The sequence below is a fragment of the Dermacentor variabilis genome, chromosome 6, assembly GCF_050947875.1.
Source record: "Dermacentor variabilis isolate Ectoservices chromosome 6, ASM5094787v1, whole genome shotgun sequence".
NCBI lineage: Eukaryota > Metazoa > Arthropoda > Arachnida > Ixodida > Ixodidae > Dermacentor > Dermacentor variabilis.
In genome coordinates, this window is record NC_134573.1 from 123,332,075 (window position 1) to 123,350,613 (window position 18,539).

Genomic DNA, 18,539 nt, shown 5'->3' on the forward strand with positions numbered 1-18,539 from the left:
CGTGAAGCTACATGTAGCTTCGGTTGCGTCACGCACGCCGCGACAATGGCGCCATCTGCGTACGCAACACTTGCGTAATCGAGAAATGGCTAAATTTTTCTGCACAGCGATACCAAAGTAAGGCGGGCGGGTAGTACGGTCACGCAGATAACAGCTATAATGCTATACCGTGTTTCCGTTTCACTCGGTTTTATCAAGCGATCGCCGTTTAACCGATCTTAAAGACATGTGACGTCACCGAAGTTTCCCTAGAATACTTGCTTTTCTTCAGGAAGTCCTTACAAACTTCCTCACACTTGTTATTCGCACTTATCATGGCACGAAGATTTACTGCGACAATCGATTTTAAGTGTATCTTGAAATATAGCCTGTATTTCAAACAATAAACCCTCATTTTTTGGGAGACGCCTGGCTTCCTCCGAATTTCAGTCATCTTGCCATAAGCATGAAGGCTTTCTGCGCAAGCGCTTTTTGGGAACGCTTTTCTCTACATGCTTGTGACTAATTATAGTAGCAACAAATACCTTAAGAGCTTCAAAGCAAAGAAAGATTGTCGTGCATTTTAGTGGACAGGTTGAATTGCGACCATTGATCGCAGGCCTCCTCAACAACGTCAGATAATCCGTGCGCTATGATTGAACGGCTACAAATATTGCTCCTGCTCCATCAAGTCGTGGTGCAGCATATCGACTGTAGTCTGGCATGCACGAAAAAGGAACGCTTTCTTATTTGCCGAATTCCTCGCCCGATCCCACCTGTCTTTTGGCATGCGCGGAAAGAATCTGCATTGGTCTTTGCTGTCGCCGTGAGTCACAGGAATGTGTGACGAGGAAAGCACTTAGATTATGCCTGTCATGCAGATTGCCGGAAGATGATGCATGCTCGTATAGGTATGAAGGCGCCTAACATACTTGCCGCCTTAGTAGAAGCAAATAAATAAATTTCAGTGTTTTGCGTGCAAACATCACAATCTGATTATGAGGCGCGTCGTTATGGGAACCTATCGAATAATTTTGACTCCCCCCCCCCCTCCGACCCCAAAATTCATTAACTTGCACCTTATGCACGGCAAACAAGCGTTTCTGCATTCCACCTCCATATCAAACCCACAACCCCGAGCACAACCGCACAGTGTCATGTCCATAGCGCTACCGCGGTGAGTCTCCTATAGTGTGAGCTAGCGCAGTGAAAGAAGTGAATCCGATGCGACGAGTATATCATTTAGGATCGAATGCACAGCCCGTCTAGCGAGCGTAGGGCCTGTAGAGACTGTCCATTAAGAGATATTGCTTGTAAATAAAAGTATTGCGTAATGTATATAGGCCAAGTCACGTAGCGACAGCTAAACATGTACCTTTTTTATTTTGTTATTATGAGCTTGGTGTCCACGTATTTACTACCCCTGACCGTTCGGTCTCTTGCACTAGTTTGAGCACCGGGCGCTGTGGTATATTAAAAAAATACGGTGACTATTGGGGCAGTGATATGTAAGACCTCGGCACATCATCCAAATGGCCATATTGTTGCATGAAGCAACCTAGTAATGCGGAATCATCAGCCGAAAAGTCAGGACATTCTTGAGGTAGGTAAGCGCAGGACAAGGAGAGTATACGGAACCGATGGCCTGAAATCCCGTCCGTTCTACAGGGCGTAAAAGGTGGCACATGTGTATGACGAGCACGAAACAGCACAGATCCGTTTTCGTGAGAGTGCTTCACAAGTGGTGTTGAAAAAGGATATGACAAGTTGACCCTTGCAGCAATAAAACTTGGTGCTGGGCCAGTTGGTGATGCATTCTTTAAAACTGATGGTAGCGCTAAAAAGGACGAACACAGGGTGAAAAGACACGACGATGCGGAAACGCTTTCCCCATTTCCTCGTCGTCGTGTCGTCTTTTCACCGCGTGTTCGTCTTTTTTAGCGCTACCATCAGTTTTAAAGAATGATCCTTGCATTTAATGGCAGGTACCATTTAAGTGGCGGGAGTGCACTTGCACAGCCCTTTTCAGAAATACTTTGCCTGTAAAACGCAGGTAAATCTGAAAGAGGCCTAAATCAAATAGAGAACTGATCCCCCCCGCATGAAAACGAAATGATAGCGATAAATACGGGCCAGAGTTATTACAATCTGCGGTTTCTTGATTAAATAGTGGAAAGACGAGGGGGGCTACCTTGCAAACACTGAAATCATCATTATGCTCGTTGCACTGAATGTGCCAGCTTTTCAGTGAGCGAAAAGTTGTGCTGCCTAATATCTTCTACGCCGACCATTGTAGTGTCGCCGATGTTTGCGCGAGTTTTTGGAAAGTGATAGCGAGCAGACGATAGTGCTCCTCTTCATCTCCGGAAAGCGTCGTAAGACGTGTCGTAATATTCATACTAGAGGGTCTCATTCAGTTCATTTTGGAAAAACAAAATAATGTGGATCTCACGCACTGTCAGAATCAATGTCACGGAATCTTTCTGAGCTGTTTGCTCTGAGTGACGATAATGAGCGGTGACGTTCATGCGAATGTTTTTCTTCAGGAATTATAGTCCAATACGACAGCGGTGATTTGATGTTAAACGCTACATTGCATGCATCACTGCTATTGGTCTGCATAGCACACCGAACACACAGGGTGACAAGTTTGCTTTAGGCGTTGTTGTGCGCATTTGTGCATAATGTCCGATAGGGTTTAGCATTACCATTGCCTCGCATGGCATATCGCATCCGGGCAGAAAACAAAAATAAATTATGGGGTTTTACGTGCCAAAACCACTTTCTGGTTATAAGGGACACCGTAGTGGGGGACTCCATAAATTTCGACCACCTGGGGTTCTTTAACGTGAACATAAATTTAAGTACACCGGTGTTTTCGCATCTCGCGCCTATCAAAATGCGGCCGCCGATGATCGTGGTAAAACACTTAAACGTTAATCGAACTATGTGGGTTGTACATGCCAAAACCTCAATCGGATTATGAGGCAGGCACCCTTGTGCTCTTTAACGCGTACCTAAATCTAAGTGCACCAATGTTCTTGTGTCTCGCTCCCGTCGAAATGCGGCTGCCGAGGTCGGCATCTAACCCGGGACCTCGAACAATGCCGTAGCCACAAACCTACTGGGGCGGGCACAGAAGTGTTGATTAGACGAGCCACCACTTCCGCCCTCTCGCATAGACCGAACGGTGTTTTAATGTGGCTGTCAGACTGCACGCCCTGCGTCAGGTGACCGCGATTCCGCAGAAATAGCAGAAACGTACCTGCCTTCTCACGTCTTCTTTCACCTCTCCCGCCCTCTCCCCTTTGTATGGGAACTGCTGGAGTGACAAGGCTTTTTATTCTCTCGTTTAGTGACTGCTTCGGTTCTACCCGTTCTCTGCGTCATATCCCGCCTCCTGTCTACGATTTTGCCTAACTCCCCTCTGTACTTCCTTATTTGAAGAAAGGCAAGCGCTGCAGTTTCTCCAATCCTTTCGCAGTACTTTCGAAGAACAAGAACGTTTGATTGTCTAACTACACGTCCTACAAACCATTCAGGTCCTTTAATGTCAGAAAACTAGCTACTGGATTGAGTCAGCGTCTGTGATCCGGACTAAGTGACCGAACGATATCCCCAGTAGACTTTATCTACTTTTAATCTTTTCGTCCCCTTTTCCCTTTCCCCAGCGTAGGGTAGCCAACCGGGCTCAGTCCTGGTTAACCTCCCTACCTTTCCTTTATCATTCGCTTTCTCTCTCTCTCTTCGAACACACAGATAACACGCGATATATTATTTGTTTTGCAGGAAACATTGCCCTTCCAGGCCAAAAGCCTGTTCGCGGTATCGAATCCCGGCCATGGCAGCCGCATATGGATGGGGGCGAAGTGCGAAAACACCCGTGTGCTTAGATTTAGGCACACGTTAAAGAGCCCCTGGTAGTCCGGATTATTCCGGAGTCGCCCACAGCGGCGTGCCTCATAATCAAATCGTGGTTATGACTCGTAAAACGTCATAAATTTTTTAATGCTCCAAAAGGTATTCCACGTAGGCATACAAGTACACGTGCTCTGGAAAAAGTATTACAAAGAGCATTCCTCGCGTTACGGAAAGCGATATGTAAGACGCAGACAAGACAATCGTTCAAGGCCTACATTTTTTTTTCATGACAGCTGCCGGTGAGACTGACACAAGTGCAGCGCTGACGCGGTAGATTAACAAGGAAATAAAAATAAACGAAATAAAACAATGCAACTGCGGAGCGCTGTTGAGGCGCATGCAGAGACGCCGCTGCATTGCAGCTATGGCGATTAGAAGGCACGCGTAAGTGCGAGATTTTATTTTTTGCAAGCTATTATTGCAAATGAACAAAGATGGTTCATCGAATTTATTATTCTTTCTTTCTTTCTTTCTTTCTTCCTTTCTTTCTTTCCTTCTTTCTTTCTTTCTTTCTTTCTTTCTTAACACTCTCCGTTTGAATCCGACAAAATGCCCCGAACAATAGCAGTTTCGTGCTTGTGCAAAATCTCGCAATCATTCGACCATGCGCCGACTAGTAACAAAGGCACAAAAGTAGAGTGAAGTAACGCAGAACTCTTACTATCTAAGAACTGTGGCGTCTCGCGAAACATGCTATTCGAGAAGCAGTCGTCAGCCCTGAGAACATCGTACACAGCGCAACCATGAGAGTATTCCTAGCGATCTGCTTCCTTTCCTCTGGTAAGGTCATTTAATTTGGACATTAGCAAAAAAGTCTTTATCCTTTTTGTCGCATCGTGCTTTCCTTAATATGCTTAGGTTTAGGTAACTAATATTTTTCATACTAAAGTTACTGTAAACACTAGAGTTAACGTCACTTGGTACTATATTTACGTCCTGTACCATGTAATGAAGTTTTGAAGATCCGTACAGCTTTTTCCCTAAGGTTTCCCTTTTTGAGGAGTCAGTCATAATCTTGTTAACGTACTTTCTCTAGGAAAGCAGGAAGTGAGGTTGAACGTTACATTACTCTACTTACAGATACTGCGAAGCACCGGATGATTGTGCCTCCTGCCGCCTACGTGCATCGTTGCATAGGCCGTATATAGAACTGCGGAGGTAGCGCTGATGGTAGGGCTGTAATGCGATGGCGTTAACCCGTTTTAGTGAAAGACGACAAAGTCAGTTCAGCGAAAGTGGCCGTTGCACTGTTAGTTTGACAGGAAAGTTATATAGTCGTATGTTCGCTTTTAAGGTGGAAGGGCCCCACTGAGTCGTTTTTACCACTGTTAATCGTACAGAGCTACCGTATTTAGACAACTCATTAGGCCTGTGAACGAGCTCATGCGTTGCTTTGTGACACGTTCTTTGATCTGTATCGAGAGAGTTCGAAGAGCAGTGAAGAAATTTCGTAAAAGTACCGGATTAACCTATGAAAAGTTATCTTTTCTTTTAGCACTCTAATAATCGCCGCAGAAGAGATCCAGCCACGTACATGTCATGTACAATAATAAACTGATTACCAAACTGAAATTCCCTAATTTGTTTCACATAACCCCGAAGCAACTGGTGGAAATCCAAGATCAGAAATGCGAAGAATGGGAAATATAGCTCGCTGTGCCTCTATCATGCGAGATATGCACCCACAGATCGACGGGGGCAAAACGGTGGTCGCCTTGACAAATAAAGTCTCCTGTTACACATGTTTTACATTATAGATAGCATGTAATGCTACGTGGAAGATAGCATAGGTCGCACTCTGCTACTTCCTGAAACGATTTGTGAGATAATATTACTTCCCTTTTATGCGTTTTGCTTGGTGAAGTTGCATGAAGTCCTTGACATAAAGAAACTCATGCCCATTCTTCACATGAATTCACGTAGTGCTGAGTTCTCGGCCGAAAAGAATATTAACATTACAGCACCGATTATAAAGAACTTATCTCTTTTTTATTGAATTGAAAATAAAAGAAAGAGCCGTAGTCACCTTATAATCTCTTTTGTAATAGCGATTATTCTCAGAATTTTATTGTAACTAGCGCCGCTTACATTGAATAACTGTAACATGCACGCATGGAAGGATGGACTAAAATGCTCTTAGCTCTTTTCACTCAGAGTGCTGTTATCACTCAGAGAAAAAAAAATTTAGGTGCGAAACACAGGTAATTTAGGTGCCAGATGTCAGATATCACAGCAAGCATGAGATCGCGTCTTACGTTGCTATAAAATATTTCAGCTGAAGACGTACCATAATATCGATGCTACTGCGAACCAAGTAATTAACAACCGAAATTCTGAGGAATATTGGGTTGTCATTAATAGTTACGTTAAAGCTGCCGCGGTTACCTATAACTACGAAAATACGCGCCTAAATAAATGTTACCGCGTTTACATCTTACCCAACTGCTGTGGTGGCTATAAGTCCCCCATGGCTATGACGTTCTCGTGCTCAGCATGAGGCAGCATGTACGACTCCCTGCCATGGCGACCTTGTTCCAATGGGGATGAAATGCAATAATGCTGGGTAAGCCAATTCCGTCTGGTCAAAATTAATTCCTAGCCCTCAACTACGGCGTCCGCGGGAACCCAAAGTGCAGCTTCGAGTCTTTAAATCCTAAAGCCTAATTATAGGTTAAAGTTTACGCTTAAAACAAAACACGTCAAACTTGGATACAGATAATTACGCTTTGTATTGAACAGTCAAGACTTGGCGAAACTCATGCAAAATAATTTCTTTCAAGGGACCCTATATCAGACTTCGAGCTCTTACAACATAAGCCATAACACCACCCGCACTGGTTTTGCATTTTTCCACGTATGCTTTTTGTGTATGTTTATAACGCGATCACGCACATAACGTGATAGAGAGCTATCGATCGCATGGGGTGGCTGCGTTACTTACGCGTGCTGCTCCCAGAGTCCGGTCACCATGAGTTGTTCCAGCACTGTCATGCATATATATAGATTCTGCTATCGTGTATAACGAACTGCTAAACATGTTAATAAAGGTCTGTTATTCACCAGTTCGCATTTACCAAATTACTTCTTATACTCAACGTTTCTTTATCGCACAAACCACTTCTTTATAACCAGGTTTTGCAGCACCTTCTCCTGCGAAGGCATTCCAGCGAGCAGGCATTTCATGGCATTTATATTGTTTCGTACTTTCGTTGCAGCAAGCTTGACCGGAGCCGACGAGTTCGTAGGTGGCAGCTTTAATGACAATGGACTAAGGGGACACTGGTCGGCCGGCGTGGAGAATGTTGGTCCTCATGGAGCACCGGGTTTTAGCGCCACATTCCGCGCATCACTAGACGGAAGTTTTAGTACCTTCTACGAAACCGGACCAATCCATGCGGGATTTGGTAAGGCCATTCCCGAGCAGGATTTCTGGGAAAGAAATTATATTTATCGAGTCTCCGTGTTCGGCTGTCATTTTTGTAGCTCGTGGTATGATGGTGAATGAAGAATATGATGAATTTAAAGATAAAAACTATTTTGTGATCAAACGTAGCAGTGTGCAGACAATGAGAATCCTATTTCGTATTTGGACTTTCGTTTTAAGTACACTACAAGGGTCGTTTTAATAACAAGCGCATCTCGCACTCACAGTCTGCTACCAAAAAATGTACACATTTTTTTTCAAATACGGAATAAAAAAGAACATGAAGCGCGGACAACAATCGCAAAACTGTCCGTAGATATCTATTGTCAATCTACAATTCAAAGATTTATTCGAACTCGTTCTATACGATCGTAATCTAATAGTCATAGTCGCACTAGCAATACCAACAATAACTGGGCACTATTATCCCTCTTAAAAAGTCCGGCTTGACCAGTAGCCCAAAGTTACCTTGCCAATGTGAACGCGTCTGTTACAGGACACTATCTCGACCATATAGCATCACGACGTGACAGAGATGTGAACAGCTTTGCAAGCTACATTGAAATCTCTATTATTGTATAATTTAGCCGTCTATTGTGTCGCGCGCATGCCTTTTGCCGGTCAGCACAACATACAGCATTCGCAGAATTTTCTAGGTGTTCCGTCGAATTATATTTTACAACGTCAAAGCAAAGGAACATTGGATGGTAAAAAATATGCGTTATATCATTTTTTTGTTTGTGTGCGTGCGCGTGCGTGCTTGTGTGTGTGTTTGTGTGTGTGTGTGTGTGTGTGTGTGTTTGTGGGTGCGTGTTTGTGCGTGTTTGTGCGTGTGCGTGTGCGTGCGTGCGTGTGCGTGTGCGTGCGTGTGCGTGCGTGTGCGTGCGTGTGCGTGCGTGTGCGTGCGTGTGCGTGCGTGCGTGTGTGCGTGTGTGTGTGTGTGTGTGCGTGTGTGTGTGTAAATCACTAAATTGTGGGGTATTACAAAGCACAACCATGATCTCACTGTGAGGCACGGCGTGGTGGGGGACTCCGGAATGATTTTCGCCATCGAGGGTTCTTTAATACTCAACTAAATGCAAGTAGGCTGGCGGTGTTGCATTTAGTCCACTCCACAACAAAATTCTGCCACCGCGGTCAGAAGGCAAACCCGCCACCTCGTGCATAGCATCGAAACGTCATATCCGCTAGGCCATGGTGGCACTTGTGCAGGGCACGGAATTCACAGTGAAATGTGATACGAACTTTTTGTGAAGAAAAAGAAAGTAAAATAGATAAGAAATGTATACAGACATGCGGCTTTCGAACTTTGGCTAGAATTACCACCAGACACAAAAACCTTGAACATGAATAATATAGTGAACTTATTTAAGAATATTATATAATATTTGATCCTGACACTTTTTTGAAAGGTTACTCTTGTATTGCGCACCCGAATATGTTGGAATCGTGTTCGATGACATGTAGCATCGTTTCGTTGTTTGTACATTTCGACCGTGAAGGCAATAAAATATTTCAACTCATCAAATCACAAAAGCATGACCCAGCAAAAGAAGTTCTTTTATTCAATTTCATTTTTTTTGAAGTCATGTTACAATTTGTCGTAAGGCTTTCTTTATTTCTCTGCTGCAACTATAGGACGTGCAATACTTGTAGCAGAATCCAAAATTCTTTGTTTTCAGAGTCACGAAATCTCATTACTGAAAATACGAGAAGTTTGAGCAAGGTGCAATGTTTTTGTTTGCGAGGCAGCGTGGAGCAGAATTGCATAATCTGACCGAAGTGAGGGCCGAGCTTGCAGATTGCTTTTGCATTTTTTCGTAGGCCAGGACACGTAATGAGCATATCCGGAGTAGCCTAGGGAAAAGTAAGATGGCTGCTGCCTATGGAAGGGGGTAGGATAGTGCGTCATTTCAAGGGTGCCAGTACACTAGCCTATATGTCTTTTTTCTATTTCCCTTCTCCTACGCAAAGTTTTCTAGATTGCGTTTTGTATCAATATCCGGCAGCGCTTTAAGGGCACGCCTTTGAGTCATTGGTCGCTATGCCGAGATGCACAACAACCTTTATTCAGGGACGTTTTCGCACATTTCCACAACATCGAATTGCGCCCGTGCCATTGGCACTGCGCCAAGATTGTGCTTCTCGCATTCTCTTATGATGTCCCTGACATCAGTCATCACCTATTTTCTTCCCATTGTCCTTTTCACTTTAACAGGATAGAGCCCACTAGAACAGCCCGACCTCTCCTCGTTTTCTTTATTAATATATTTCTTTCTCTGAACAATCAGGTCGAAGTGCTAGTCATAACATAAACCATTACCTCGCTCTATCTCACACGCACTCACACACGTTCTCCTTTCTTATTCGCTTACAGATTACGCGTGGAATTCGAACACTGGGTGGTACCCCGACAGAAGAACACGGTTTTATCGACGATATGCACCATATGAACCATGGGGTAGTTATGGAGATTATCGCGGTTATGACTACGGAGGCTACGCTCCCGTTTTGCCCAGAAACTTCAACGGCTGGAGAGGAGCGGTTGGTGTTCGCGGTTCAGCCGGATTTTGAGCCGGTCCTGAGGGAGCCAGAGAACATGGAACAAGGGGACCTTCTAGGTGAGATGGCGCTCTTCTTTTTTGTTTGGCCCCCTTTGCGCACGCTACTCGGGCGCAGAAGGCCGAGAACCATAATTTTTTTAACGACATATCGCTTAAAACGAAAAAGTTTCAGAATTTTATATTTGCTCATTGATGCTTAAGTGCACATATGTTTACATTTATAATCACGATCTTGAAGCAATCAGGCGCGACGAGGTGTATTCTATTTCTATCTACCGCCTTTTCCAATCTCGATAACTTAGTTATAACTTAGTTATAACAAAAGCGGCCTACTTCCATTACTGTTCACTTACAGCTACGGCCTTTACAGCGAGGGTTGGGAAATAACTTACATGTGAATTTTTGCGATAAACAGTACCCGTAATTGTATTTACGAGGCTCTTGTGCAACGAGCAGCTGTCGAATCACAGGAAGTGCTCTGTGAAGTACGCTCAATAGGTGGCAGCCTAACCGGAACTAAGCCGAAACTGGCACTGAAGAATAACCGAAAGTGAGCTGTTGCTGTTTCCTGAGGTGCAACGAAACCTAGGCATAAATACTTGCTGCCATTCTGTTATGGAAGTTTAACAAGATCGCAGCACCATAGCAAAGAAAAAAAGAATGTCAGGAATGAAAACGCTGTGCCGGTTCCATTGCTGTTCACCAAACATCAGCGGTACACTTCCGGTTACTGTACATTATCATTTCCAGCTACGGCTGCTCTCAGAGTAGGTTTTTACTTATCGAGTCTGCTTCACAAGGTACTTCCTCTAGTGTGACAGCAGCTTCTTCCATCACGACGCGCATAATCAATTACACACATTTTCAGCACGAAAGCAAAGGAGATGTTTCTCAGTGCTCGCAGTAAAAGTAATCGATTCACTTCTGTAAGCTAAATTTTCATTTGAGAATCGCTCAAAAACCGACAATATTCAGCTGTCAAGCCACGAGTTAGAGTTTGCCGAGCATAAAACAATATAACTTCATTAATATAGACGTCAGATTATACGAGAGGTAACGCATAAATGTTGAGTAGCTTGCAAAACAAGGAGAGTAAGTAATGACAAACAATAACTATTATTATTTCGTCATTTATGGTTATAATTTGCTGCATGAGACCACGTTTCTAACTGTAAGTAAGAAACTGTAAGTAGACCGAAGGACCTAATCTTTAATAATCATATCAAAAGAAGCCAACAATCACACAAACCTTTATTTGGTTTCATTGTTTGTTGGCTCCTCATGGCATGTTTCTATGTTTTATATTTCGTTGCCGCCTGCAACTACTCTGATTTGCGTGATCTTAATAAAACAAATGAAAGAAGCTAAAGCACAGTGCTGTTTCTATATAGACAAAAGATAACACTAGAAGTTCATTTCGTTTATCTGTTCCTTAGGTGTACGGATGCAGTACATATGGGGGTCGAGAGAGAGGTCTGGGTAAGAATGTTCAACGAGGGTACTGTGCTATACAACAATAAGATGCCCTAATAATAGGTTAGCAGTAGTTAACGAAAACATACTAGATAGTTGTTGTGATAATACCCCTTGATACACCCTCACCAGCCGCTCGTTAGACGAGATCAAGCATACTAGGGAGAGTAGGCAAGTTGAGCCGAGGTCGGAAAGACCACCAACTGTCATCGCCAAAAATAAAAAAAAAAATAAAAAAGAAAGAGAAGTCGTTGAATTTGTACTATACAAGACTATGCGAGATTGTGTATGATCAACTTGTCTTGTTGCAGACAAGTAGAGCGTCTCACAGGAACGGGCTGATATTAAAATAAGCAATGAGCTTTATATATCGAAAGCGTCTACTCTCGTCTTCCATACGCACATTCTCCTAACGCTAAACAGCTGAGCACTCATCTCATCATGTCACTGAAGAATTTCTAAGTCTCTTCAACGGAAAGCGGATAACCTTCTCGCTCGGTTTGCAACGATCCCTGTGTTCGGGTCCACTGCCATCAAGCGGCACCAAACAACAAACACCAGCAGCGGAAATACAAATCATCACCCACTCTAAAGAGTGATAAGGTCCTGCATATTTCTAGTCTCCCTAGGTGCACTCTTGGTTGATACCTTATACAGGCGTATGTAGAGAATGTATAAACATCTATAAATGTTTATGCATAAGCTCTATAGCCTAGTTACAGGCAATTTCTCTAGACTTGCCTATACAATGCCAAGAGACCTATGGTATTAAATATTTATCGACATTTACTTATGACCCGTCTACAGACAATTGCTATGGCTTATAGTCACCCTTTATACTAGGAATCCAGCAATATCTAGATACCTTAACAATGTCTGCTGTAAAGGTGTATATGAATTTTTTATAGTAAAAAATAGAAACCACATATCGACATAAAGGCAAATCAGCCTCTCAGAAACCTGTAGAACGTCTAAAAACTGTTTATATCAATTTATATGGAGGTACGTTGGATTGGGTAATAGTATAACGCTGTGATTATCGCGTCTCTATTGTGATGCTTCGAGTAAGAATTAATAGAAAACCGGCCAATATTTCCGAACAAAACAGTTCCCTACCAGCAGCACGTGCAACGCTTCAGCCATCACGTAAGCGGTTTATGTGGCACCCACCCAGCCAATTCATTAGATCGGACCTCCTAAAGCTTTTAACTTTCTCGAAACCTGAAGAAATTTCTTGCTGGGCAGGACATCCAAGCCAGCAATGACGTCATCAATTCTGTAGTGGCCCTCTCGGGCGCGCGTCTTCAAGAGTTTCTCGATCAGCAGCGTCAAAGGTACTACAACAATGCTGGCGCAAGCATGTTGGGTTAAAGGGGGATTATGTTGAAAATTTATTGCTTCGACACGTCTGTATCTGGTTCGGTTTCATTTGAGCTCTAAATGCTTCAGTTATCCACGTTTGCGGCTGTCTGACAAGTGACGTGTTCAGCAGTACTTGCGTCTTTGTAAACACCCATAAGAGATACAATGTGTGCCAGTTTATGCCCGTGGGACGCCCTCTTAAACACAACATGGCTCCGCTTCATCCTCCTCTTCCGCTTTCCTCATCGCTTTCTTTCATCCGTGCCCCACGTTCGCTCCTTCATCCTTTTGCTGAGCTCGTTAGCTCGGTTACGAGGACGCCGAGGGACAACGCGGACGCTCGCCGCAAGAACGGACGCCTAAGAGCTACGATCTAAAGTATGTAGTTTAGATGACATCGTATGAATCACCACCCCCGGCTTTGTGCTTCTCGTTAAGAAGCCATCTTTTGACTGCGTACACATTATCAGACATGCTTCCACCAGTTCCTACTGCTCTGTCGCAGACTGGTTTTTCAATCGGACACCACATCTATGGAAAGTAATTTTCTCGCATCATGAGGCCGACAGCAGCAGAACCTGCAGCCCCTCTTGTTTCCACGTATTACGTGCATCAGCAGCTGTGCAATTACTGCACCATGTTATTTTTAATTCAGGATAATGCGGTCAACTAGCGTTATCAAATCAATGTATGTTGCTCAGTATGATGTAGGTGCTGCATCAATGAGCGCTTTGTTGCCCAGATGATGAAGTAGACGTAAGTAATTCCTTGAAGCAGGCCTCGTTAAATAAAATAAAAAAACACGAATACAACAGGTAGCTTTGTTGGGCCATTTTCAGCGATTTCACGGCAGCATTATGAATCCTGCAGATTACTCTTATTTATCGTTTAGGCGGGCCGCTAGTGTCCAAAATAAGGCCCCCTTACCACCAAGCACTCAAGAACAGACGCCACATTCTGTTTCAATGGCAGCCGAGCAACGGCGGAAATGTCGACAAAGACAGCACCGATGAAGCTGCGTGCTGGCAAATCAAGATTTGTGTTTACTAATTACAAGTTCGAGAAACGATGCATCGCCGCAACTTCGATCGCTTGCTCGCCACAATACGCTTCGGGAATGAACGTTCCGGGAATGGAACCGAGTTTCATCAACTCGCGCTTGTATTCAGTCGGCCTTCATTTGCGACTTCACCTGCCAGCTGAACTGCCCTGCCGCGAAACAGCTTGGTTGTGTCGGATCTGGTACGGCACCGCATTCCCAAATGCTTCTTTATTCCTTATCAGAATAGCCAAAGTTGCAGCAGGTAATTTTCGGGGGCGTGACGAGACAAAAGAGCACCTGCTGTGCCCACTTTCCCTCCTCTCTCTCTCCCTGTCATCTTTGTTTTCCCTTTCCCATTCCCCCGCTGCAGGGCAACCAACCGGACGTTATCCTGGTTAACCTCCCCGCCTTCTGCTTTTCTCTTTTCTTCCTTTTGTGCCCGGTGTCCATTATTCGACACTCAACAATGTGCTCGGCGAGTTAGTCTCAGCCGCGTGGATGGCAGGTCACTCTCGGATGAAGATCCTGGGACTTCAATTGGGCCTATGCACTTTTGTGTACACAAGGCGACAAAAGCGCTGTTGCGCCTCTTGACTGGCCTCCACGAACGAGTGTGACGGTTAGGAAACATTTCTCTCCAAGTGTGTGGACACTGACTGCGTCCTTGTAGTTTTTTTCTTTCTTTACTTTTCTCAGCTATATTTTCTCATTTCTCCTTCCCCAAGTGTAAGGTAGTCAAGTGGCCAAGAACTTGTTCAGCCTCCCCTGTCGTTCATTATTTATTTTAATTTTTGCTCTCTCTCGCACTGTGGCGTTCGAACATGCCGATCCTACGCATGACCACGAAGCAATGACCACGAAGTAGTGAGTAGGATAGAAAGACGACTAGTTGAAAAAGACGAATGCGTAACTATGAAGAAATAGCAACACTGGCATGATGACGATGGAGCGACTACAACGGCCTAGCGATGACGGAATGATCACGACGACAAGAAGACGAAAGCATAATGACAATCAAAGGATGACTGAATTATTACTATGGCCTCATGATGACGGAATTACGACGAAAAAATGACAAGGAGAACTGCGTGCTTTCAAGGCTTGACGACGACGCCACGATGACAATGGAATAACGACGGTGCTTTGACGATGCCTACGTGACGAGGACGCAGTGAAGACGAGAAAACGATGACTATAGTATAGCTCAGGAGGTATTAGATGGCTAGCCGGTTGTCTATTATCATCTCGAAGGCAGCGGGCTTGTTCAGACGTAGACAAACACTAAATAATGCAAACACTTGTGCTAAAGTAGTAACATAATGGGCGCTCGTGTATGTGCGATTTAGTGTTCGTCTGTGTCTCATCAAGTGCATTGTCTTTGTATTGATGACAACATGGTGACGAGGGAATGATGACATTGGATTAAATGTGACGGAAGGATGACAACGGGATAATGACGACAGTATGACGAGGTATATTTGGTGTCGCAGCTCGCGTCGGCGCTTATGCCTGGGTTTCCACTTTATCTGCAGCATCTTTTCACTATGTCCGGGTCCAGCCTATTGCGCATGGCAGCAGCAGCCAGCACGCACTGAGGGGGAAAAGGCAAAGAAGGCTTCTCTTTAATACTGATGAAACTAGAACAGCTGAAGAGCGTACCTCCGCATTTTCAGCAAGAACGCAAAACAAGACGTTCAGGTGAGATCGAAATTCAGATAAAGTTAGGACGTAGCATCCGCAAAATTACGTTGTGGAACACGAGGTGTATGCATTTGTACAGGGTGTTAACTAAGCACTCGGTATCAGCGATGGTCACGAAAGTAGGTGCGTCGTTCGATGTCACTTTGATTGCTTGCTGATGCTCCTCGTTCACATGATCTATAGGAAATGGAAGTCGTATGGTAAAAGCATTTTTGAAGTGGAACAATGAATAGGAATTAGTGGTGCTTCTGGACGCGCATAATTCTTCTTCTTTTTTTGGTATTATACTATAGTGGGCATTTAAGGTGAAGAAAAGAAAGTGCCCAGTACAACAAACAGAAATGGCTACTTACCTGTCTCCTCTGTTTCAGAAAAGCTTAGATTTTTTTTTGTGTGTAGCATTTCAACGTTGACTGTTTATGCCTTTATTCTAACGTGGCTAGTTTCATTTTTGTTTCTTTTGCTGAGGCTTCAATTGACCATTGGCTACCTACAATGTGGGAGCCTTCGAATTTTGCAAAGGGCTCCTTCGCATTTCTGTTTATTTTTTTCTCTTTCAAAAAACAAGTTCTTCAGGCGAATCGCCTAATTAATGTCCAATCTTGTAGTCAAGCGGCTTTATTACCTCTTTTCTTGACATACACCATAGTTGTCATAGTTACCACAATGTTTTGAAACAGGCATATAAATGGGAGGAGGTACTGCGAATTCCTTGCTTTGAAAAAAAGATTTCTTTATCTACCATGTCAATTAGGAGCGCCCCGTTTGACCGCCAGCTAACTTCGTGACCTCATTTTTTAGGTGAGCTTGCAGATAGCGCTGCTAAGTGGCCGAAGATAGAACCAGGTATTAGTGTGCCTCCTTACGCATGTCCATGGCAAGGCAATTGAACCTGTGCTCACAAAGAACGAATGATGAGCATATATTGTGGTGATCGCGTGGCAGATGTATAAACATATTGAAAAACGCGAAGCAGCGAAATATTGATCGTCGGCTTGCATGAACGGGCAAAGAAGGAGAATATTGTTTACAGTTAGTTTTGCTACCTCGCTCAGCACGATGTTACCCTCTAAAAATCTTCATAAGCCTTCATATTTTACAAGCTCTCGCTACGAAGGTATATCTTTTATTTAGTACAGTTGCCCATTAGCTCACGTTAACCATCAACGCTAAACATACTGACGGAGAATGCGAGAATACTCTTCTAAGCGCCGTGCTACCGTGCGGTTATTATGGTTTTGCGCTGTCTTCGGGATCGGCCCACGAACCCAATTATACAGTCGCAAGAAATCCTGATTGCTTCCCAAGTAATGCTAAACTGATTCAGAAAAAGGTATGCGGTACGATGAGGTAATTTCACATACTTGCTTTCAACAATAGCACTGTATAAGGTGTGTAGCAGCAACCAATATACTCTGTCTGTCCTCCACGTACCTTTGCAAAGCTTTCAGTTAGCGACGTCCTACATCAGCGAAGAAACTGGCTACTTGTTAATGATACCACAAGTTCATACCACAAGCAATAGGTCGAAAGAAATTAGGCAAGAGCCGTCGATGATGATTGTCAATGTGGGCGAATATATCCGAACGCTCAAGAAAGCTGGGTGACCCGTAGACTGACTCCCGAAGAAACTCTGTTGTACAGCATCGGAACTGACTCCTCGTGCACCTCGGCTTTGCTTTTTAAGACAGGACGACGTGCTTCCCCGCTATGTTGCCTTCTGTGGCGGTATCGGTGACACTGAACATTTTATTTGGCTATGCCCACAGTTCGACACAGAAAGAAAAGCGATAGTCGAAAGCCTGCAAAAGAAGAGTATTTCGCACAGGACCTATGAAAAGTAGTTTTCCCCCGAGGGTCCGTGGCAGCAAGATGAGTGCGCAACGACTGCCGATTGCCTTTATTTGAGACAGGGGGCTTTTCGACACCACGTGATACAACCCTGATCTCCACTCACAGGAGGCTCAGCCGGAATAATTGCCGGCTATGCATGCCAGGCTAACCCAACCTGCTCCCCCACCACCATCACCGCCAAAGCTATTCGCTTTAATAAAGGAATGGTTCGCTCGACGGCTTATATATGTTGCGGTCAGGATATTTGGGTAGCATTTGTTGTTGTGTCATTCCGTGGAGAGCAGAGCCGTTAACCAGCACGTCAGTGGTGGGCTCGACGGCTTATATATGTTGGGGTCAGATACTTGGGTAGCATTTGTTGTTGTGTCATTCCGTGGAGAGCAGAGCTATTAACCAGCACATCTGGTTAACACGTGGACAGCAAGTGAGTCTGAAAGAGCTATAATATTTGACATTTGCAAACGATCGCGCCTCGTAGCGTGAACCCGTACTCTTTACGTCATGCCTTTTACTGGTGGTGAAAGTGCCAACCACCGACGCCCAAAACTGTAGAAGAGCCGTAAAAAGCTATTCGTAAAAAAAAGGGGGGGAAAGAAAAGAAAAAGGAAAATACAAAGGAACGGGAAACGAAATACCGCTGCGTCGTGCGATAAGAACACTCCTAAATCCGCTGTATCACTGCGGGACGAAGCAACGTGTGTTGGCGAAATACCTTGGCCCCTAAATGCTCGCTCTTACGAAAGAACGTTCCCGTTAGTGTTCTGGGAGCAGGCCGCGGCATTAAACGGATTTAGAAACGCTCAACGCCAAGGAATGAAGCAAGATGGAGTGCTTCCATCAAGGACTTTCACACCGACTGAAAGAGCACCTGGGGGGTCGCACTCGAACCCTTATGTCGGCACCTGGCAAAGCTCTTTCCCAACATTATTCCATTGCTGAAGACTCCTTTTCTTTTATTACGTCGCTTTTGCGCACCGCTAATCCGTGTCTTCTACCGTTTTGTTTTCGTTTTTTTTTCTTTTGACCACATGTAACAAGCATAAATGAGCCCATATGTCGAGCGTTAGCTGCAGGAACATCTCCAATGACTGACGTTACTTCTGATCATTATGGATGGAGTCTGAGGTCAAGTCATTACGGATGAGGATTTACCTTTTCTAACCCGCTCATTCTTAATAATTGGCACATTTTTTTTTTACAATTTAAAGTGCGTTTGAAT

General features: G+C 44.2%; 1 protein-coding gene across 4 annotated transcripts in view; it reads left to right on the top strand.

Moving 5' to 3' along the window:
- Positions 1–4,494: 4,494 nt before the first annotated feature.
- LOC142584350 (uncharacterized) overlaps positions 4,495–18,539 on the top strand; it is a 100,582-nt gene continuing 86,537 nt past the window's right edge. For 2 of the 4 annotated variants that reach the window (XR_012828769.1, XM_075694506.1), the window contains exons 1-3: positions 4,495–4,680; positions 7,116–7,304; positions 9,702–9,945. Coding sequence is in view for 3 of the 4 variants with exons in the window: in XM_075694506.1 (XP_075550621.1) it covers positions 7,293–7,304; positions 9,702–9,945 (256 nt within the window). In the remaining variant the exon portion in view is untranslated. The remainder of the gene's footprint in view (positions 4,681–7,115; positions 7,305–9,701; positions 9,946–18,539) is intronic. The other 2 variants (XM_075694504.1, XM_075694505.1) reach the window with 1 other exon arrangement.